The following is a 24,261-nucleotide window of genomic DNA, read 5'->3' on the forward strand; positions in this document are numbered from 1 at the left end:
TTCGCGTAGAGAGAGTAGGAGGAGACTAGGCGTCAAAGAGCTTCTTTGCTGGAAGAAGTTTAAGAAACGCCCACTGACGGATTCTGCCAGCGATTGAGACAGCCACGGGTGAGTGGCTGTCCGGACAGAAAAGTTTCACTCAGGCAATACACCCAGGTGTTTGCACCGGCTTACGCACGAGCAACCCCTAGAGCCATCACAACCACTTTTCGATAAAGGCCTGGGACCTCAGATCCAGTTTGTCACCTAACTCCCATTCTTCTCCTGAATTGCTCCTATCACATCCAGCACGCTCGGAGCTAGCTGAGGATCAAAGCAGCAGACTGATTCATTGGCTGTTCCCAGGACCCATGTTTAGGACCCACCTTATTTCTGTGATTTTAAGTTATTTTAAAATGTTTTTAATATTGCATTTTACTTATTGTAACCCACTGTGGGACCTCAGAGTGAAGAGTGGATTTATTATTATTATTATTATTATTATTATTATTATTATTATTATAGAAGAAGAATGGTTTGCAATCAAATTTAGGGACACCAGCCATAAAAGAGATCAGCTACTGCTACTTTTGGTCACGCAGAGAGCACAGGAGACTGGGTCAGTGCCTTCCTCCTAAAACATATATTCACAGTTCAGAAGTCATCTGAGTTTTGTTTTGTTTTGTTTTCCAGGTACAAAGCCAAGGTGCAGCATTACCTCCTTCCAGGTAGTCCACTCTCATTCTGACTATTTCCAGCAACTTGCTGCATCTTGGATCGCTCAATGTGTTCCACGTAGGTCTGGATCATCTGCGAAAGGAGCGGGGAAATGCAAAATGAAGGGCCAAAATGAAGAATGAACATCCCAACATTTTATTTTCTGGACAACCATTTCTTTCAAAGAAAGGGATGTCCTTAAAGATCGGAAAAGCCAGCGATGTTGTGGGAAACGTTTGCTCTAGGAAAAGCAGCTGGCCCAAAGCAGAAATTAATTGAGCACCAGTGTCAAGAGTGAGCAGAATTTACAGCATTGCAGAGCTCTCTTCCTCTATCTGTGCCCTTCTCCACTTCTTATGCAAATAGTTTGAAAAGGATTTTTTATCCCTCTGAAATGACGACTTACCTCTGTGTGACGCTGGTGAAGAGCATTGTACTCTTTCTTCATTTCTGATTCACGCTCTTCCAACCTGGAAACTGTTCATTGAAAATAAAAGGGAGAAGGGAGAGAAAGATAATTTTTTTTTATCTATCATCTCCAGGAGGGGTGAATATGGAAACACCAAAAGGAATGAGGGTGCAAGCACAAGAATGCCATTTGTAGCTCAGTGCTTATGGCCGAGGCGTGACAGGCTGAAGGTTGAATCACTGACACCTCTAGGTAGGTCTAGGAAGACTCAAGCTAGGAAGCTGTTTCATGGAGTCAGGCCATAAGTTCATCAAGCTCAGTATAACCAACACTGACTGGCAGTAACGGTCCAGTGTTTTAGACAGGAGTCCTTTCCAACTGTAGACATGAGGAATGGAATCCAGAATCTTTTGCCTGCAGAGCTTGTTCCTTTCCTCTAAGCTAAGGGCCTTCAGTCTGAAACCCTGGATAGCATAGATCATCAGTCAGCAACCTTTTAGAGCCCATTTGGAATTTTGAAACAGTGTCTTAGGCACCACCCTTTCTGACGGCGTCTCTCCTAGATCCAAAAATGGACAAACTCTGTCTCTGGCTTTTCATAGGGTTTAGTAGGACTGGAGCCGATCCTGATGAAGTTGCATGATTGTATGCAGGTTCCCTGAAAACCCACCATCAAATTAGAGCTTGCGTTGGTAGGACTACACACTAAAAAAACTGCAGATCAGGATTTGCCATAGAAATGATAATCCAAGATATAGATCCTTGTGGTTCTTCACAAGGATGACAACAGCAGCACCAACAGATCACACGGCACATCTGTAAACACCGACGCAGACTATGGTTTGATGGTGGTTTTGAGGGGGATCTCTTGAAAAAATATGAGAATCCATAAGTATCCATGTCTTTAATCTGTACTTTTCTCCCATGGCAGCGCTGTAAAGCACTGGATCCATAAACTTTATGGTTCAGTCAACAAAGAGTGGTATGATCTGTGACTTGATAGTGGCAGTTAAAATGAGCCCTGTAAGAAATAAGCAATTTCAAGATGATCCATTTTACTGGCTCAGACGGGTGTGTGTGTGTGTCTGAGCATTGAATGGCAAAAGCAATACTGGCGCCCTCTTCCCTCAATTCTCCAGATATTTTGTGGTCACCTAGAAGATTTTTTTAAAACAGTAAATGCTTTAGAAGAGATTTGTAACCTGTAGCCCTCCATGTACTGTTGGACTACAACTCCCATCATCCCTGCCCTTTGGCAATACTGGCTGGTGCTGATGGGAGTTGGTGTCCAATGTCATCTGGAGAACCGCAGGTTCCTCACCATTGCATTTGTTCAATCAGCATGGACAAACACCTACTGAATTCAGCACAAGTTGTGTATGATTCACAGACCTTCAGACAAACCGTGCACATGATTTTCACTCTCTTTCACTCTACCTCTCTTTCAAATCAGAACCAGTGAAGGCGGTGACGGTCCTGTGTGAGTGTCTGGAGGCGGTTGGAGGATGGATGGCGGCTAACAGATTGAGATTGAATCCTGACAAGACAGAAGTACTGTTTCTGGGGGACAGGAGGCGGGCAGGTGTGGAGGATTCCCTGGTCCTGAATGGGGTAACTGTGCCCCTGAAGGACCAGGTGCGCAGCCTGGGAGTCATTTTGGACTCACAGCTGTCCATGGAGGCACAGGTTAAATCCGTGTCCAGGGCAGCTGTGTTCCAGCTCCATCTGGTACGCAGGCTGAGACCCTATCTGCCTATGGACTGCCTCACCAGAGTGGTGCATGCTCTGGTTATCTCCCGCTTGGACTACTGCAATGCGCTCTATGTGGGGCTACCTTTGAAGGTGACCGGAAACTACAACTAATCCAGAACGCAGCAGCCAGACTGGTGACTGGGAGCGGCCGCCGAGACCATATAACACCAGTCTTGAACGACCTACATTGGCTCCCAGTATGTTTCTGAGCACAATTCAAAGTGTTGGTGCTGACCTTTAAAGCCCTAAACGGCCTCGGTCCAGTATGCCTGAAGGAGCGTCTCCACCCCCATCGTTCTACCCGGACACTGAGGTCCAGCACCGAGGGCCTTCTGGCGGTTCCCTCACTGCGAGAAGCCAAGTTACAGGGAACCAGGCAGAGGGCCTTCTCGGTAGTGGCACCCACGCTGTGGAACGCCCTCCCACCAGATGTCAAAGAGAACAACAACTACCAGACTTTTAGAAGACGTCTGAAGGCAGCCCTGTTTAGGGAAGCTTTTAATGTTTGATGTATCACAGTATATTAATATTCTTTTTGAAGCCGCCCAGAGTGGCTGGGAAAGCCCAGCCAGATGGGCGGGGTATAAATAATGAATTATTACTGTTGTTGTTATTACTTACTCTGGTCTGCGTAGTTTTTGGCCTTTAACTCCAGCTGCCGTGTTTGAAATTCAAGGTGCTCGACCTGTATCTGCAATTCCTTCTTCTCCTGCTCCAGTGCATCTTCAAATTCAATGAACTTCTACATGGGCCAAAAAAAAAAATCAAACAGAAAAACGTGCTATATGTAAGTGGAAAATGACAGCTATCAAATGGACACTGTGACAAGATTGAAGGGGTGTCTTCTCTGATGTGTCACACACAAGGACACTTCCACCTAAAAATCTGACCATGTGAAAACTGAAGTGGTGCTGTCCTGTGAGAGGACTGGTGTCATTTGAGCGAATGAATGTTTGAACTGGTCCTCAGAGATGTTATAGCAAGGAGAGGCTTAGGAGGAGAGATACAATGATACTGTATTATTAAGCATCCTCCTCCTCCTCAGAAAACTAAACAATATAATTACAATTTTTAAAAAAGGAGGGGTTGCAGTTCTGTATTAAAAGAAATTATCATTCCAATATGTTATAAAGAGAGGCCATCAGGGCCAGCCCTACCATTAGGCAAAGTTGTCAATTTCAGTTTCTTTCACTTTCCAGCCTAAAATTCAGTTTGTTACATTTCCACATCAATTTCTGATTACAGTCATACCTCAGGTTAAAGACGCTTCGGGTTAAATCTTTTCAGGTTGCAGCTCACGGCGACCTGGAAGTACTGAAAAGGGTTACTTCTGGGTTTTGCCGCTCGCACATGCGCAGATGCTCAAAATGCCATCACACGCATGTGCAGAAGTGGCGAATCACAACCCGCACAAACGCAGGTTGCGTTCTGCTCAGGTTGTGAATGGGGTTCCAGAATGGATCCCGATCGCAAGCAGAGGTACCACTGTATAACCCAGTGTAGATTAACAATCAAGCTCTCCTCCCAGGTAGCTCTGGGAACTATAGCTCATGTGAGGGGAGTTAAGACTCTCCTAACAACTCTCAGGACCCTTCGCAAACTACAGTTCCCAGGATTATTTTGGGGAAGCCATGACTGTTACAAGTGGTATGATACTTCCTGAAATGTAAAATGCAGATGGGGCCTAACTTGCTCTGTCTTGAACATGGAAGCACCGTGGGAGTCATTTGCTGTTCCCCTCAGGCAAAATCTCTTGGGCCAAACAAGCTTCTCCCACAGCCATTTGAGCTTCCAAAGGTGGCTAGCAGATCTAGGGCCTGTGGCCTTTCATATGTTGTTGGGCTACAACTCCCATAATCCTTAACCACTGACCATGTTGGCTAGCGATGATGGGAATTGGGAGTCCCACAATGACAGGAAGGCTACAGGGGTCCCCATCCCTAATCTACCGGTAGGTCCTTCATAGTAGATATGGGGCCTTGCGCAGCTCCTTGCAGCAATCAGAAAGGTGCTCAATAAGTCTGTGTGCAAGCTCAAACACATCCACTCTGCTCCTCCTTTTCTTCAGCAAACCACAGAGTGGCACAGTTTTATGTCTGCACCAGCACTCGTGGTTTTTTTCTTTTTTTAAAAAAATAATTTTTATTAACTGGCCAATCACATCAAATTAAATCACATCGCATAAATTCCAAATTACAAAGCCAAATTTTTAAATTTTTAAATTTTTAAATTCTAAACAAAACAATAAACCTTGGACTCAGATCAACGGCTTGTTTGCAGCAAATCTAAACATAAGGCCACAATGCTAAGCCTGTCACTCTGTGGTTTGTTTCCCCACCAGAAAGTATGGTTTGTGATAAGGGTAGGGGCCAAATGGAGAGTCCTCAGAATTCTCCACAGGCAACACCTCTCACCAGCCCAGGATTACACTTCCCTTAAGAGTTTTTGCCTTAAAATCTGGCACTGCCTCTGGGTTGCCCAGACACAGGATGGAGAGGGGAGTGCAAGTGTGTGAAGAAACCAGCCAACTGTACAAAGGTACAATTTACAACCGCTGGTTCACCATCATGTTATCATGATTAAAATGCATCTTGCATGATTTTAATAAGTTGGCAACCCTAATAAGCAGAAGCTCTAGGGCCAATTTGTTTATCTGGCCACCCAGAATGTTAATGTTTATAAGAGACATTTATGCTTAGGATATATTCACATATAGTGCTTTTAAAAACATGTATCAAACTCCTTTACCCTACGTATTTTATCCTTTCAAAAGTTAAGTACAGTGGTACCTTGGGTTACAGACGCTTCAGGTTACAGACGCTTCAGGTTACACACTCCACTAACCCAGAAATAGTATCTCAGGTTAAGAACTTTGCTTCAGGATGAGAACAGAAATCATGCGGCGGCAGCAGGAGGCCCCATTAGCTAAAGTGGTGCTTCAGGTTAAGAACAGTTTCAGGTTAAGAATGGACCTCTGGAACGAATTAAGTACTTAACCCGAGGTACCACTGTAAGTGGTTTTTAACCCAGTTGGATTGAAAACTTAAGTTATGAGCTTTGCACACTTTGGTAAGAAATAGTTCAAGCCTTAGTGACTGCTGAGCAACTAGAACAGATCAGTGATGTTTGTGTACGCGTTCCTCTTGCACAGGAGAGCCTTCATAACAAAAAGCAACAATTTTAGAACCCAAGCCAAACAAAAAACTGCTGAGAGTGCTATCCCTGTGAACATGCAAGGCAAAGCCCAGAAACGAAAACCAACAAATGCCATCTTGGCAAGCAGAATGAAGTGCAAATAAATAATTTAGAAGCAAGCAGGAACTGCTCGATGCATTGCGATATTTACGGGCAGCGAAAGCATCTTCTTCATAAGGGTCTATTGTGTGTCATGTACAAAAACGGACAGTGCATGAAGCTGATCACACTGGAACCATACATAATGGGAAGGACTTCTGCCAGAGACCCTGGAGAGTTCCTTGCAATCAGAAAAGGCAGCACTGTGCTAAATTGACACCTGCTCTGACCTGGTGCAAGGTAGTGTCCTATGTTCCTATCTAACCCCAAAACAACAACACACTAGCTTTCCATGCAATCAGCCACCTCCATTCTGAACATAAATCCAAACTCCAAAATCCAAAATAAAAACTTAGCAGCACATTTTGAAACATGTTTAGAGACAGGGATCCTTCCCTCTTCAGCCTCTCTTTTGCCAAGGCACATCCTGGCTGCATATACACCATGCATTTAAAGCAAGTTCCCCTAGCCCAAGAATCCTGGGAACAACAATTTGTTAAAGGTGCTGGAAATTGTAGCTCAGTGACAGGAGAATTACAGTTCCCTGGATTGTTGCATGCATTTTAAATGTACACAGCCAGTGGCTCTCAAAATACTACACATCACACCCAAAGTCTGCCTACACAAAACATACACTAGTATTCAGTCAATGTCACCCACCCCATTCCGTTCCCACACGTTCACCCATATACACAAACATTCACCATTCACCAAACCACTCCAAGATGTCCCACTCGGTCACCAAGCACTATGTACAAATCATGGTGGAATCTGTGCAGGGTGAACCAATAGAAAAGATATTGCTTACAACACTAATGTCTCAAATCAAATGTAACTGATCTGTAGAAAAGACCCCACAACCTGAGAAAAGAGAGAATGCAAGTACTTTTGTAAACCAAGAAAACCTTTAATAAAAATTATTCCTTTTATTAAAAAAGATACCTCACCATGCATGGATGGCTGCAAGAATTAGCCCACAAAGCTCTTCATTAGTTTTGCTATGGGGAAAGGTGGGTTATAAATGTGAAGAACTCTTTAAAAAAAACCCTCAGAACAAAAATCTGAAGTGAATGCTACTGCCCTGAGGATGCAAAAGATGTTAACTCAGACACGGAACGCATTAACGGACTCCCTTGCTCTTATTTAGCTTTCTCTTCTATGCCTCTAAATCAGCAAGCGTAACAACTCCATAAAGCTTCATCAACTGCTTGACCTCACATTGATTTCCATAAAGGCCTCACAGACATATGCAGTAAAATCATGGAGCTCTAAAGCTCTTCCTTTCTTGCCAGGAAAACTAATTTTAAAAAATCCCACCCACTCCCTACTTTTAAGATATCATAAGAATAACTACTGCATGCCAGTCCAACAGTACATCTTCCTCCAAAAGCCATTTCCAATTATAAAAACAATTCTTATTATGGTAAGAATAACGTATGTTCTCCTCATGGGAGTCCAGCAGGGATGCAGCAAGGACTGCGACCCCCATCATAAACCATAATCCTCAGCTTTCATTTTTTTAAAAAAAGGCTAAGTTTCTAGCATTTGTAGAACCTGAGATATGAGACAATCAAACTGTGATTAATCAGAAAAAGTCCCCTCGCATCTTTCAGGGTTTGATTCCCCCACCACAATGGGGGACCCCAAAAACAGTTCAAAGAGGGCTGAGCATTCCAAGTGTCCACACAACAGCAAGTGCCTGTAAATGGGAGTGGAATAAAAACCAGAAAGAGAAATGGAATGGAGTAGCCTGGAAATGGACACGGCTGCCTGCTACCCTAAACGGGTGTAAACATCTAAAATATCTGTATTAAATATTAAACTTAACTATGGTTTAATGGTGAATGTGCAAGTGCTCTGGTGCCCAGGGAGAAAATCATGGGTGCTGCACTCCTCACCTGCTCCTGCTGAGACAAGTCATTATTTGGTTTAACATTTCATCCTAATCCAGGTTCATGGTTTGTTCCTCTCCAAACGAACCACAAGCTGTAGCCAAGACTTGTTCTTGGATTACTGCTTGTGGCTTTTTTGGGAGAGAGACAAAAACCACAAGACTAGGTCTGCAATGAGTGAGGATTTAAGGGCCAACAATTTTAGCCCTGTGCACCAGTACACTGTGTGTTCACTTTCAAACCATAGTTAAGCCAAATTATATTTTTAAAGTAGGGATGGGGCACCTCAGGTCTGCTGATGGGATGTGGCCCTCAGGACTCTCTCTCTGGCCCTCGGGACTCTCCCTAGCCCACATGCTCTCCACAGCCACACCTTTCACCAGCCCAGATTTACACCCTCCTTGAGAGTTTTGAATTTGACCTTGAAATCTTATTATGCTTCTGGCTTCCAAAGAGATGTGTAAGTAAACTGACATCCGTTGCTTCACCCACTTTTGCTTCTGGCATACGGCCCCTAGAATGTGAAGGTGAAGAAAGGTTGCTCACCCCTGGTTTAAAGTGATGTGCAAACAAAGTCTGTGCCCTCCATCATCTTTTATCCAAAGACCAATCAAAGACTGCAGGTAGTGAAGCATGTTTTTTAAAAACCCTGCATACACTTCTGTCTCTTGTGAAATTGGTATTTCTCAGGGTCTGATTTGAGATTTTCCACATTTGGAAAGCTTCAAAATCACTACAATAAAAACAGTGGTACCTCGGGTTACAGACGCTTTAGGTTACAGACTGCTAACCCAGAAATAGTACCTCAGGTTAAGAACTTTGCTTCAGGATGAGAACAGAAATCGCGGGGTGGCAGTGTGGCAGCAGCGGAAGGCCGCATTAGCTAAAGTGGTACCTCAGGTTAAGAACAGTTTCAGGTTAAGAACGGACCTCCAGAACGAATTAAATTCTTAACCTGAGGTACCACTGTACTGCAAAAAAAAGAGTAAAAGTAATATGTCCGCCAACTATAGCTTGGCATCAGTTGTAGAATGACAATGCAAGGTTAACCTCATACAAAGAGCACCTGCAAAGCAGCCACAAACTTTGTGATACTGCTACACATTAAGTATCGAAAGATGGAAAAATCATGAGGGCATAGCCACCTGCATGCCTAATCAATTTGATGCTACTTAGGAATTGGAAATTGTGGGGGTTTGCCCTTCCAATAGCTAAAATGTAAGGCTCCAAAAAAAAGAAAACCTTTGCTCTGGGAGCTTCAACTTTGGACATGGACCAACAAATTGAAACTGAATGCAGACAAGATAGAGGTTTCATATTTCTGAGTTCCAGAACCCTGAATCTGGACCAGTAGCCAGGGCACATCTTTCAAAACTGGTGCCATATGGTGGTGGTAGTCAGCTATGGACATGGTTGCATCCTTCTGGAAGGGAACAGGTCCATAGCTTGGGATTCCTACTTGATCCGACATTGCCCCTGGAAATTCAGGTAGCCTCTACAGCTAGGAGTGCCTATTTCCAGCTATGGCTGGTTTGCCAGCTTTGGCCAGTTTTGGACAGAGATGACAACTTGGCCACTGTACTCCATGCTCTGCTAACCTCCACATTAGACTACAGTTTCCCATGTACTTTGGGAGTATGCAAAAATGCAGGATGCCAGTCCCACAGCCGAGTTGTCCTTTCCCTGTTCGTCATTTTTGACAGTGTAATGATTTGGAACAGCTTTGGCAAACAATGAATGCCCCCATCATTGGTTAAAAGCAGGCGTGGGGCACATCAGGGCTGGGGAACAAATGCGGCCCTCCAGGCCTCTCAGAACTGGCCCTCAGAACTCTCCCCAAACCACACCCCTCATTGGCCCAGCTTTGCACACTGAGTGTTTTTGCCTCACTGGAATAGGTTCTTGAACTCTGATCAAGACACATAAAATGTATTTGATAGAAAGTACACATGAATCCCCTATCTCCATTCATTCTCTGTACTTCTCAGTATTAACTCGTTAATCCTTAGCCACCTCTTCTCTCAGCTGAAAGCACCTTCAGGCCTGATCCAGCCAAAATTCAGCACATCCTATGTCCCACTGATTTCCACAAGAGACTGCAATTCTAGGACAGTTGCCTAACAGCAAGGCCCACTGAACACAGCGGGACTTACTTTTGAGTAAACGGTCATAGGGTTGTACTGTTACAAAACCCCACTCTTTCTCCCACTGAAAACAATGAAATCTTTAAACAGCACAATCCTATGTCTACTCAGAAATAAATTCAACCACTGAGTTCAATTTTGGTTGGATTGTGACTCTAATAGTTTTGATCTCTCCTTCTATGGAAGATAATAACCATTAAAAATATGAAAAGGCCATGGTTCTCAGGATGGGGAGGGGAAATCTGATGAGCTGTTTCTAATTTAGATAAGATTAAAGGAATTGTATGAATATGCCTGGGATTAAACAGCTGGCAATGCACATCACTGACAAAAGTGCTTTTATATAAATACCAAAGAGAATTATTTTGTTCTCATTCTGTTTCAGGCTTCTTGTACATCAGTTCACAGCTGCCCCATCTTGGTCCTTGCCACACTGCCATGTAGAACCACAGAATCATAGAGCTGGAAGGAACACTGAGGGTCATCTGGTCCAACCCCCTGCAATAAAGGAATCACAGCTAAAGAATCTCTGACAGATGGCCTGATCTCTGACCAAACCTCTGCTTTAAAACCTCCAGGGAGGGGGAGTCCACCACCTTCCCAGGTAGTCTTTTCCGTTGTCCAACAGCTCTTACCATCAGAAAGTTCTTCCTAATGCTTAGTCAAAATCTCCTTTATTTAAACTTGAATCCATTGGTTGAATTCCTACCCTCCAGAGCGGGAGAAAACAAGCTTGCTGCATCTTCCACATGACAGCCCTTCACAAATTTGAAGATGCCTATCATATCACCTCTCAGTCTTCTCTTCTCCAGGCTAAACCTAACCAACTCCCTCAACCATTCTTCATATGACTTGAACTCCAGAACCCTTATCATAGTCATAGAATCATAGACATTTAGCTGGAAGGGACACAAGAGTCATTTAGTCCAACCCCCTGCAGTGCAGAATCCTCTCAGTCGCCTTTTCTGCACACTTTCCAGCTTGTCAACATCCTTCTTAAACTGTGAAGTGATGCCAGAAGACCAGGCATCAGCCCAAAGGACCAAAAAAATGGCCTGACAATTGATGTAAGGGAAAGAGACATCTGAGGCTGATGATGCAAAGAGAATTTACCCTCCAGCAGGACTGCATCCTTGGCACAGAAAACTCCTGACCTCCCAGCTCTAGTGGGCCTCCTCAGATTAAAACATCAAGGAGAGCACACTCTAAAAATAACAAGTGGGACCCACAACAAAATGTTGCAGCGCTGAATACTCCCACTTGAGATTCCAGGGGTTCCATTCCGTATGTCCCCCTCCACAGTTAATCAGCATTCTATGGCCACCGAGCATGCTCAGTCTTCTTTAGGCTGCTTTGGGGTGGGCAGAGGCTTCTCCCTCAATGCTTCTCCCCCGAAAATATATTTTGCACTTCTAGAAACTTGGGGCAGGTGTAGAGAACCTTGGGCCCTCCAGCTGTTGCTGAACTATAATGATCATTGTCCCTGACCCACTGGCCATGTTTGCTGGAGCTGATGAGAATTGTAGTTGCTGAATATCTGAAAGATTAAAATCTCCCCTCACCTGCATTAGGGTTTCCCTCATTCTGATGCTTCAGAGGCATTCTTATATATGGATGGGTGGCCATTTTGGCTACAGAAGCAGATATACCCTTAGAACTAGAAATTAAGAACCAGGAAAAAACTGAGCACATGTTTAAGACCAGGAATTGGTTTTCCATACCAGAACTGAGTTCATAATTCTTTCCACACAAAAATCCAGTCATTGTCTCCCACCTAAAAAAACTCTCTTTGGATGTGTACACACTATACCTTTAAAGCACATCTGAAGCACATTATTTCCCTCAAAGAACCCCCACAGAGTTACAATTCCCAGAAACCCTTAACAAACTTCAGTGCCCAGAATTATTTGAGGGAAAGAATGTGCTTTGACTGCGCTTTCAGTGTATAGAGTGTATACAGCCTTGTTTCAGTATCTTAATTGCAGAAGGAGAGAAATATTTTTTGAAAAAACAACTTTGATTATTTTTACTTAGTATTACATTTATATCCAACTTCCCTTCAAGAAGCTCAGGGTGATGTGCAACTTGAGTGGGTTACCTCATGCCTAGGGCTTGGATGGGACTCTCCAGGCCTCTCTATCTAGCCTTAAGAATTGTCCCAAGGCCACACCCCTTTGCACCCCAAGTCTATTTTTGCCTAGCTGGAATTTGCCTGATATTGCTTCTTTACTTACCTGGATGGAAGATAGAAGGGGGTGTGCATGTGTGTAGAAACTAGGCTACTGTACAAAGGTAAAATCTACATTAACTTCTCCCCCCACTTTTGCCCATGCCCACCACTGACATGCAACCCTTGGAAGGTTGCCCAGAAGAGAATGCAGCCTTCAAACTAAATAATAATAATCCCCCAACCATAGTGTATACAGTTCTCCCCCCCCTCTCCATTTTATACTCATAATAACTCTGCAAGTTAGCTTCAGCTGAGAGACAGCAACTGGCTCAAGGTGACCCAGAGAGACTTGGGGATTAGAACCCTGGTCCACCAGGCCCTAGTCCAACACTCTAACCACTAGGCCACACTGGCTGTTGTTGCTGCTGTTAAAAAAATGGGAGTCAAAAGAACTTGCAAATCTACAGCAATTCACTAAGAAATCAACCAAGAGCAATTCCAGTCCTGCCACACCAGCCAATAACAAGCAGAGCAACTTTGGCACTTGGGTCCACTTCCATGGCATTTACAAACACCCCCTTTGCACCACACAAGGGTGAGAATTAAGGATAACAGAGGCTGGCACTTCCAGGGCCTAGCAATGTGCCACACAAGCCTCCCCTCCGCTCCTTTCACCAACAAATGGTTGGCCGGATGGAGAGGAAGAGATTGCCCAGAGGGCAAACTGAACTTCTGGGAATTAAAAACTAGAAAAACAGAAAAACAGGGGAGAAGCCAGCAGGGTGACTTTCTGGGGTCCAGCGATAGATTTATCTCATCTTGGCACAGGAATTGGTGTATGAGTAGCAGACGTACATGGCTGGTTGCCAAGGGCTAATGGAAAGGGAAGGTAGGTGGGCACAGCTATCCTAGGCCCACCTTCCCCCAACCTGGTGACCTCCAGTTGTTTTGGACTACAAATCCCATCAGCCCCAGGGAAAAGTGTTGATGGGAGTTGCAGTCCAAAGACAAATGGGAAGCACCAGGCTGGGGAAGACTGGCACTAGGATACAAAAGGGAGACAGATGATGGGGACACGGACAGGGACAAGGTCCCAACCAATAGGGAATATTTTAGGGAGGGGATCAGGAGGAACAGTAGGTAATTTACATGGTGGGGGTGGGTGGCAGGTTGCAAAGGAAAGTATTTTGCACACAGCACTCCATGGAAAGTATCCCTGCAGCGTCTTCACTGCATTGGATCTTTGCTTCACCTCCCTCCACCCATCCCACTCTGGACAGATTCTGACTTGGGTTTTTTAATGCCTCATGGAGTCTAGTAAAAGAAACCTGGGTATCAACAAGGACTCCCCTCTGTCCCCTTTCCCATTTCAATAAACTTAATCCACAGAGCTCCAATGCATTTGCCAGATTCCAGTGGGTTTCTCCTTTCCCCCTTCTCTTCAGCCAAGACAGAACAAGCCGTGGCTTATTCCTAACCCTTTCTCATGTTTGTTTGTTTTTAGGAGCCCAGCAAAGGCTCTACAGAACATTTCATCCTCCTGGAGAATCTGCTGCAGCTAAGCAGGTCCTGGATCTGTCCTTTATATGGCAAATCCCATGCAGCTGCAGAATAATAGTAACACTACTACTGCTACTAAAAATAATAATCCACTATTAGTAGGTGATGAATCCCAAGTACAATCCACATGAGCTGGGCCTGAGCTCCAGAAAGCCATCCTCCTGCCCAGATCTGGGCCACGGCAACACCACTCTTGCCTATGAGGCTGCTCGGGAGCAGGAGGGCTGCGTCGGCCTTGGTGGGTCCCCTTGGCTCCTCGCCTGGGCCTGGCCCAGCGCTGCGCCCTCGTTGCGCGCGCCGCGGCCTCTCCGCACCCCACCCCCACCCTTCCCCCGCTGCAGGCGCGTCGCCCGCAGGGGTCTCCCTCTCTCTCTCTGGGGCTCACCTCCTCGGCCTGCTTGCGCAGCGCCTTCTCCCGCTCGTACTGCGTGAGCAGCTGCTCGTTGTCCTCGCGCAGGAGCTCCAGCTCCACCTCGTGCTCCTGGTTGTCGGTGAGCACCGAGTCGAGGTTCTCCAGCACCGTCACCACCAGCGGCATCAGCTCCTTGACCACCTCCTCGTCGTAGCAGCGGATGAGGCGCTCGAACTCGCGGTAGATGCTGTTGGCCAGGCCCGACACCCGCTCCGACATCACCGAGCCCGAGCAGTAGTCGTCGCCCGGGTAGCCCCCGACGCCGCCATCGTCCAGCTGGATCTCCAACATCTTGGCGCCGCCGCCTCCTCCTCCGCTGACCGACGAGCCCCGCGCCGCGGATAGAAGGCGCTCCCACCGACAGCGGCACCTGCTCCGCCGGCTTGCAGAAGATGGATGGCGGCGGCGGCGGTGCTGATGCTGCTCCTGCGCCTCCCGCTTCGGCCTCCGCCTCCCCAGCGCTCGGCTCGGCTCTGCCCAACGTCGCTTGCCCTGCGCCACTGGCCACTCCCGTTGCCGTCGCCTCTCCTTGCCTTGCGCGCACAGGCGCATCAGCACCAGAGACGCCGCTGCGGCCAGGCTGCTAGTGGGAGGCTGGGGGGGGGGGGAGGGACGGAGAGAAGGAAGAAAGGTGGGTTTACAATCGGATTTCCCGTGCGCATCCCTCCTTCCTTCGCTCCAATATGGAATAGGTTTTCATCGTTACTAGGCTGGCCTGACCTGTGGCCGCATTTATAATTGGGGAGGGGGCGCGCAGATCCAGAATAATGCTGCCGCACAGCTCTCTTTGCGACGGCAAAGGACAGGGGGAAATGAGGACTAGCCTGCTTGCTATTTTTTAAAAAATAAAATAAAAATCCGTGTGCCTGTATAATATTTAATTGGTTACATTTTAGGTACACGGCATAATATCCCCAAACTCCCATTTACTGAGCTGCAAATGAGATACAGATTTGGAAGAATCACCACCTAATACTCACTAAATAAGCTTCATTCAGCCTGGTAGGATTTGCTTCGCAGTGAACACAGGATAGATTGCTATGAAGATCATTCTGTGGGTGAATTTATCCCTGCAGGGATGAAGTTGGGCATTATTATTATTATTATTATTATTAAAATGCATTGTAGAATTCCTATGCATTACATTTCTGATCAGTACAGTCAAGTCCACTTTCTTAAATCAGGAGCGTAAGCAGTGCACAAAACCATATTATATAGTTGTTTAAAGGGGGGTATAAATTCTGTAAGTATATAAATAATCATTTCAGCCATAGAATTCATGCATTACAACACATTTTAACGACTCCACAAGAAAAACCCAGTTGCAAAATATTTCCATCTGATAAACATAAACAGGTCCCAATGTGTGGTTGGGTCTTCCGTATGCTTTATTAAGGATGCTTAATGCCTTCAGAGAGACAAATGAGGCTGAACCCTGTATGAAAATAATAATCTCTAAACTAGAATCCCTTCCACTAAATCTAATGTGTGTGAACTGGTTGTAATTACTCAGTGAAAGTTGAAAGCCACTCTACACATCTTCAGAGGTAACCTGCCCCCTGCTTTTTAACTTTTTGTGTCTCATATCTGAATTTCTGCATTGGAAGCAAATTGATACATAGTTCACTTGATGGAGATATTTTGGTCTCCATCAGACAACCTCTTTATTGCAGATTCATCCTGATTTGCTTGCCCAAAATATATGTGGAGGTTAGATAATTTCTGATCTTTATTGAAAATTCAGTCTGATTTGTTTGTAGGAAGGTTACACAACAATTATTGTTATTAATTACCCATCCTTCACTCTAAGGTTCTAGGGAAGACTACAACAATTAAAACACAATGTTAAAAACAGTTAAAAACAACTTACAAACACACAAAAATAAGGTGGGCAGTCATGCTGACCTACTTTTAGGACATTTGTACAGCTTCTCACTAATTGTTCATTCATTAAACACTTTTTAATGCAATTCACTTTCACTTTGCTAACCGCAAAAAAGTCCACCCTTCCTTAAAAGTGGATTTATTGTGTGACAGATGACTTAATTCCACTTTGATTTCACAAACTACAATTCCCCGTGTGTGCATGAATCCTTCCCACAAATACTGTCAGTCTGGAGACATCATATGATCAATCCACCTCTTAAATGCCCTCAGCCACTGGTTGCATGGTGTGAGCATTCATCTTCCAACCAGACCCTACTTCACATCCCAATATGTTTGCTGCAATATGTTTCTCCAACTTCAGCTGGTGTGTAATTTGTGCCGTTTCCCAGAGAAGACAGGCCAGGCCTTGATCATTCATGTTTTAGGAACCCCTAACACAGACTACTGTGATGTGCTGTTTGTGGGACTGCCCTCAAAAAATGAACTGGTAACTTCAGATGGTGCAAAATGCCAGATACTGTACAGTGGTACCTTGGTTAGGAACCGATTTGGATTACAACCACGTCACACCTGGAAGTGTATGTCCCTTTTTTTGGATTACAACCCCCTTTTTTTTATTACAACCCATTTTTTTTTTTTGGGAGGACCCACTGGCGAAAGCGCGCCTTGGGTTACAACCTGTTTTGTTTTACAACCGGACCTCCGGAATGGATTATGGTTGTAAACCAAGGTACCACTGTAGTTGCCTACATTTGGTCAGTCAGAGCATATTACTGTGGTGCTGTTGGATCCATACTGGCTGACATTTCAATTATACTCTCAATTTACCTTTATTTTTATTTAGTTTGATGCCTTCTATTAAAATAACTATAATAACATAATAAATCTTCATGGTACCGACAACAATAACAAATATAATAGGAAGACCAAGAGTAACAGAAACTACAATAGCTTAAGGAAAACACTAATGACCAAGCTTTACATTTAAGAAAGAATTGTAAAACTAACTGCACACCACAGAAATCATTCTGTTTTACTTCGTTATTCTGCCACCTACATATATTCATTACATTCAGTCATATAGTTATATCTTAATTTGTTTTGACTAATGAGCCACTTTATCTATAACTAGTGTATATTTCCCCTGATCATGTGTTGGGATTGACTGTATCTTTACCTTAGTATTCCAATAGATAATTCTACAGGCTCAATTTACCTTTAAAGCCTTAAGACAGAAATCAAGGAATCATAGAGAAGGAAGGCTACTGAAGGCATCTTGATCAAGACCCTCCCCCAGCCCCCAAAATAAACCCTGTATCTGGCACTGCCATTTCCCATTCAAAATCCTACTATGCAAGGTCATATAAATAGCCTTCTATGGCACTTAGCACTGACAAAAAATACACATTTCCTAGTTGCGTGACTTAGGTATACACCTCTGTGTATACCTCTGTTTCAAATAACAGCAACCAAAACTGTGAAGCACACAATAAAATAAAGAGCATCAGCTGAGAGATTCTCTGTGCCATCTCTGGAAAGATCAGGAGTAGCATGTCAAGCGCCCTGCAATAAAATCCATCCCCCAACCTCTCTAATGACTAATCAATGAGGCATTAGAAAGATTTGGGTAGAGTTGTAATGTGAGCTTCAGTGTTCTGGTCTGAGGAAGGAAAAAGGAATGAAGAGAGAGGCAAAAGCTTGCAAGAAATCTCAGGAGAGATCTCTTAGTTGCTCCTAATAGCACTCTAAAACATACTCTATTCAAGACAAGGGATGGATCTGCCTAGAGCTATGCAGAAGGGATGTCTGAACCCTGCTTTTTTAGATGTCAGGATGTCTGCTGTAAATCTCTATATTAAATTTATTGTAAAGAATATGGGAGGATGTTTTTCTTGTTCCTCCCAAGTACCCCAAATGAACATGGTCACCGAAGAAAGGAATTTGAATTCGTTGCATTTATTTTTGGGGACTCAATACTACTTAACACGATAAAAAAAAACAACATTTAAGTAATTTACATAAAAACAATCCAGGTGCAACATTTAATAAAATTTATTTAAAACTACAGAAAAATGGAATCAAAACACAACTGTATAACGTAAATAAAACTCAGCAGTGTACAAAACAAAAAATAGATAATATGAATTTGGGTCCAGAAATAGTTGCGCAGAAACGATTGTGACCCTTGTGTTCTTGAACCCTGCTATGTGGACCTCTTCCTCAGGCTGGGAGTTTGCCTAGGACTAGGTGATTATTATCTCTTCTGGCTCTGTCTTTGCCTTCTTGTTCTACCTCTCCAGCTTGATTCTCAGTTCCAGCTGAAAGGCTGCTTTCAGCTCAGCCCTGACCAGGATCAAGCTGGCAATGTGTTCTCTATAATTTGTTACAAATCTTCACTCAGCTTGTGGCTGTTATTATAAAGACCTTCCCTTGACCTTCTTTTTATAGAGCAGCATGTTCCTCCTGGTCTTATCAGACAGGGAAGCCTCCACAGAAGCTGTTAAATAATACCAAGTGGACAACTATAGCCATCACAGAAGATTTCTTTATGCCAGTATTGTACTGTATTGCACTAATTACCAGCACACTTATGGCAGCAATGGTGCCACAAAGCTCTTAGGCAATTTTGTTTTCTGCTTGCTTATTTATGCCTCCTTGTTTTTGTTTTTCGCTGGAAAAGTTTCTACATCCACTAATTTCCTCTCAGTTAAATAAGTGTGCTAAAGAAAGAAAGAAAATAGTTATCTGGTGCTACCTGTGTGACTATGGACTGGCAGCAGTTCATCTAGATCTCCCGGATATTGGCCAACAGAGGATGTTAGCTCATTCTTCAGTGGAAAAATCTCCCAGAGTAGGTAGCCTAAATAGGATCAATGACAAACAAAACAGTAATTGCCTGTAGGCTTCCAAGCTAAAGGGCATAACACAAAAGGAAAGAGGAATACAAGCAAACTCAGGCACCTGCTCCTAAAATTATTCCAAAGTTCTTATGATGGCCAGCTTGACTTCTGGGAGATGATGACCCAAATGGAGCTTGGTTCACACTTGAGCTGATGGGTGCTTCCTGTTTCTATACCTCCTGTAGCCTGATAGAGTAGGCAAGGGAAAAGAGGGACCCGATTGACCTGGTCTCTTGACAGAGCCAATGCAATGAGCCCACAAGCCTATCTTTTCCTCTGCTGTAGCCTGGTAGAACTATATAACAGCACAGTGCATTTATAGGATGGATGTAAGCAGAAGTAAAGTCCCTGTACCCCAGAACTGAAGGTGACTAGAAACAGGGATCATTACTCCTGATGTCTATGCTGATTTGTTTTTGGGGTTTTTTTGCCTTTCCTAAACAGCGTTTGCATGGTTTTCTAGTGTGTGTTTTTAAACAAACAAACAAAAAATGCAAAACTGATTTATTATAGCCATTATGATTACACTTATACCCCACCATTCATCCATGATATAACTTAAGGCAGCACCCAGGGGTCTCTCAGACAGACAGTTTCCCATGCAGGTAATGGGCCAGATCTAGACCTACTTACTTTCAGCAAGGTGGCTACAACATGTGCCTTCAGACAATATCCTGGCACCAAGAATACTGCATTCAGTGTCTGCTTGGATTTTCCTAGTGCAAGGTCCTGTTCTGATCAGATCCACCTCTTTCCACAAACTCTACATGGCTGGACAGCTCCCTTGCTGCCTCAGCAGCCTTGCCTTGGGTCCTTGCCCTGTTGGACAGCTCCCCTGCCTTGCAAGCAGATGGGGAATCAGAACCTCACAGCATCAGGAGTGGTGATTCTAGCCTGCAAGAGTACAACCCACTTCCCAATTGCTTTATGAAGAAATCCACGCAACTGGGAACCCCGTGCTGATTTCTTAACATGTAGCTTTGCCCTAAATGTAGAGCAGCTTCTAAATACAACAGAGACACAACAGAGGCACGGAAGGATGAGCGATGACATCATCTGGCTAGAGCTCTCCTTGCCGACGAGCTATGATGCGTGAAATGACACAGGGAGAAGCGATTGCTCAGTTGGGGGCTGTGCAATATTTAAGCAGGTCTGGGGTTGACAGAGGAAAGCTTCCCTCACAGCTGCTCCGCCTCCTTTCTCTAGCCTTGCTTCACCCACTGGGGCCCTGAGATGCAGAATGTGAGTCATCAGACCAGGATGAAACAGCAAATAAGCAGCATGCATCTCCAGGAACAAGACAGAGCAGAGCAGGGGGAATTCCCTCTTGAAAAAGAAGAAGAAGAAGAAGAAGAAGAAGAAGAAGAAGAAGAGTCGTCACATGGAATATGTTTGTGGGAAATCAATTTAGTTAGCAGAATGCTGGTGTTCCTGCTTTCCCCAGTTAAAAAAAGTTAACTACATAACTGGGCTTTGTGTTTCTTTAAGGCTGGCATGGAATTCACAAGGATCCTTTGTTAATCAAGGTTGGCAAAAAAAAGAGCAGGTGTTGCAGGGAGTTGTGGTGCTGTTGCTTCTTCTTGTATATTTGTATCTTGCTTTTCCTCACAGGAGCTCAAGGCTGTGTGCATTGTCTTTTTATTTTCACAACAGCCCTGTGAGGTAGCCTAGGCTGAAACTGCACATACTTGGATTTTTTATTTTTTGCATTTTTGTTATTTACCAGAGGTGGTGGTGGTATTTTACTGCAATTATTAAGACCATAAAAATGTTGCAGTTAAAGCAGTAGGTGGGGCTACTTTTCTGCCTTCATGCATGTTTATTTTGCTTTATGTGATCTGTAAATGACATATATTTGTATCTTGCTTTTCCTTCCCTCCTCCTTTTTTATCATTGGAACAGCCCTGTGTGGTAGGCTAGGCTACATTAACAATGTTCTTAAGCAATTCTTGCCAATATATTTAGGGGGAAGGTATGCAGGGCCCCAATCCACATACAGTGGACCAGAACCAGGAAGTCCTGTTGGCATGAGGAACCTTTGGTCCATCAGAAATTGAACTACAACTCCCATTGTCCCTGGCCATTGGCTATATTTGCTTGGGCTAATGGGGTTGTAGTTCAGCAACAGAGGGAGGGCCAAATATTTCTGTTTTAACGTAAGGACCAGATTGGTTTGCACCACCTATTGAATTCTACAACCAGGGACTTACTGTAGTTGGAACTTCATTGGAACCTGCTACAACAGATTTCTGCATCTAGTACTAAGTCTTTTGGTTGTAGAATTCAGATAGGGGGTGCAAATTAATAAGGCCTTTTAGAACAAAGAAACACAGGGACCAGATATGTAGTGAACCTTTCTTCACTACAATAATGTTCCGAAGGATAGAGAGGGAACAATTAAATGATTTAAAGGGAATTAAAAACCACCACCGTGCCCTAGCAGAGCATTCTTAAACAGCTTCATTAAATTATCATCATCATTGGGGCTCTGTAAATGCTGTAGTCAATCCAAGCTCCATGTAAGCCAGTGGAGGATGGTCCTTTAGGGAGAATGGGTTACTACCCCACCAGCCTCAGTCTGTCCTCAGCCAGTCCCTACTGGCCTGTCCTCATATTTGCAACCAGTCAGTGGGTGGCTCTGCCTGTCATTGGCTCTGGCGCCACCTAGTGTTGGTCTTCCCACCTCTGCTGTATTATTCCCAATGGGCACCAGCCACCACTGATCTAATACTGTACCTTGGCCCGAAATTGTGTAATGGAGGTCTGAAGGGAAGTCTACATGCAGAGGGTCATTACCTGTAGAACAACTGGAATTGAATAAAAGTAACGTAAAATATTGAAAATTGTAAAATTGTAAACTGTTAATGACGTAACAAGGAATCATTTGACTTGTCAGTTATCCCACCGCCTTTGCACTCATTGGCCAGAATGCTGGAAGCCTGGAGTAAATTTATTTAATAGAGAACAACAATTTGGCATAGTGCTTTGATGCTCTTCTTTAAATTTCCAAAAGTAAAAGGGGCAGACACAGGAACTGAAAAAGATATAGATGTTTGAATATCATCCACGCCCGCCAACATTTCATGGATGAAAATAGGAATGTGCTTGCAACAACCTTGCCCTCATATCAATGATGACTTAAGGAGCCACATCCCCCCCCCCCCATTCTACATTTTGAATGATTTTGATTCATGTGCTGGATGGTATATTAATTTACTTTGCAAGATCCTTGCAAGCTATTGCTGTTAAAGGCAAGATGTTGGTTGCTCTTTGGGTAAAGATCTACTACCAGGAAAGACAGCGCCTTTTCCAGGATAGCCTGATATCTTTCAAACTTCCTCTTCAGGAGTACATAGGGCACCATTATTTCTGTTCATTTTTTGTTTTGTTTTTTTAAAAAGAGAGAAACCCCAAATTGGTTTTTTTAAAATCCAGTTCAATTTAGTTCATTTGTTTTGCTTGAAAATGTTGTTTAGCTGCTGTTGCTTAATTTTAAGTTGTAAATGGAAATTGCTATATTTAATGGTTGCATTTATAATTATTTTATGTTTTATTTGATGCTTTTATTTTGTTACCTTGTGATGACAACATGCCCTGAAAGGCAGGCTAGAAATCTATCCAATAAATCAGGCATAGGTAAACTCAGCCCTCCAGATGTTTTGGGACTACAACTCCCATCATCCCTAGCTAACAGGACCAGTGGTCAGGGATGATGGGAGTTGTAGTCCCAAAACATTTGGAGGGCCGAGTTTGCCTTTGCCTGCATTAAATATATCCAATAACGCTGGCATCTCCAGGTAGGGCTGTGGGGGAAGAATATTGCTGAAACCCTGCAGAGCTGCTACTTGTCAGTACTTCACATGCATAAGGTTGCACTGTTTGTTTAAGATAATCTGATGTGATTCCCCTCCTCAACTTCCTTTTTCTGTCTCCCTATCTCTTAGTCATTCTTCTCTCCTTCCCATTCTTCCTCATTCAGGCCTTTCATCTGATCTCTTAATTGCAATATGAAAGGTGGTTTACTGTGTAAGAAGCTTATAAAAAGGTCTGACGTTTTAACTGGGAGGAACTTTGACCTAGTCCTAGGATTTGAAATGAGAAAGACTGTGTTGAAGGTGAGAAAGAAAGTTGTGGAATTAAATGGAGATGGTGAAAATAGAGATAAGAAAAGTTGTTGAAATATACTGTAATTGTATTGGTTATGCACTAAAATTAATAATGAATATTTAATTAGTTAGTTTATTCAGCAACATTTATAGATTATGTAACAAAAATGAGTAAAAATCTAAGTGGTTTACATAAAATAGTATAACTTTTAATCAAAAATACTTATAAAACTAGCCAACGTTAAGAGTAAGCAGACAATTTAACAACAAAGATAAAATCCACATAATTTTTAAAAAACTATTTTTAAAAAATCTGGACAGGCTTGCTGAAACAAGAAAGTATTTAGCAGGCATCAAAACCAGCAAAACTTAAATGCCTGCTAGAGATTTATTTTGTGAAATGAAAGCTGAAAATTCAGGAAGAATTTCAGAGGGGAGGAAGCAGAGATGTGGTTCCTGGATTGGAGGAAGGCATCAAACAGTAATGAAGGCATCAAACATAACTTCAGTCTCATTTGTTTTCGATCCTAGTAGGATACCGTTAATCACTGAAATCATATATTTATTACAGCAGCACCTGGTACAGACCCGAGATCCACCTCTGACTCCCAACCTGCAACATGGGATCCACTTCCACACATTCCCTTGATTTGTACCTAACAGCACATTATTCATCCTAAAATGACAATTCACAGAGCAATACGCATGTTACTTTAGTATTACTACTGAATTCAAACCAGTGGTTTTTACACTTGCTCTTAACCCAAAAGGCAGAGAAGCCATTGAAAACCAGTGATTTTTAAAGACTCCCTCACAATTTCAGTGAGGCACGTGGGCATGTTTGTCCTTTCGGATTTCATTTCAGTGCAGGGCGATATTGGGGGGGGGGGAGGCTATTGCTTTTCCTACCCACACTTTGCAGCACTTATGGAAATGGATATAAATGCCACTTCAGAATAAGATGTTTTTAGCCCAGATGCTCATTTGGTTTTGGTGGGAGACAGACTAACAGTGACTAACACAACAGAAATTTTACCTT

General features: G+C 43.6%; 1 protein-coding gene across 3 annotated transcripts in view; it reads right to left on the bottom strand.

Annotated features, from left to right (window-relative positions):
* The window catches only part of MAPK8IP3 (mitogen-activated protein kinase 8 interacting protein 3), a 69,536-nt gene extending 54,198 nt beyond the window's left edge, over positions 1–15,338 (bottom strand). For all 3 annotated transcript variants that reach the window (XM_081887919.1, XM_081887918.1, XM_081887920.1), the window contains exons 1-5: positions 15,310–15,338; positions 14,303–14,912; positions 3,479–3,599; positions 1,103–1,173; positions 698–789 (exon numbers count right to left, since the gene is read on the bottom strand). In XM_081887919.1, the coding sequence (XP_081744045.1) occupies positions 698–789; positions 1,103–1,173; positions 3,479–3,599; positions 14,303–14,912; positions 15,310–15,323 (908 nt within the window). In that variant the 5' untranslated portion in view covers positions 15,324–15,338. The remainder of the gene's footprint in view (positions 1–697; positions 790–1,102; positions 1,174–3,478; positions 3,600–14,302; positions 14,913–15,309) is intronic.
* Positions 15,339–24,261: the final 8,923 nt, after the last annotated feature.

The sequence above is a fragment of the Podarcis melisellensis genome (assembly GCF_964234715.1).
Source record: "Podarcis melisellensis genome assembly, chromosome: 14".
Taxonomy (NCBI): Eukaryota; Metazoa; Chordata; class Lepidosauria; order Squamata; family Lacertidae; genus Podarcis; species Podarcis melisellensis.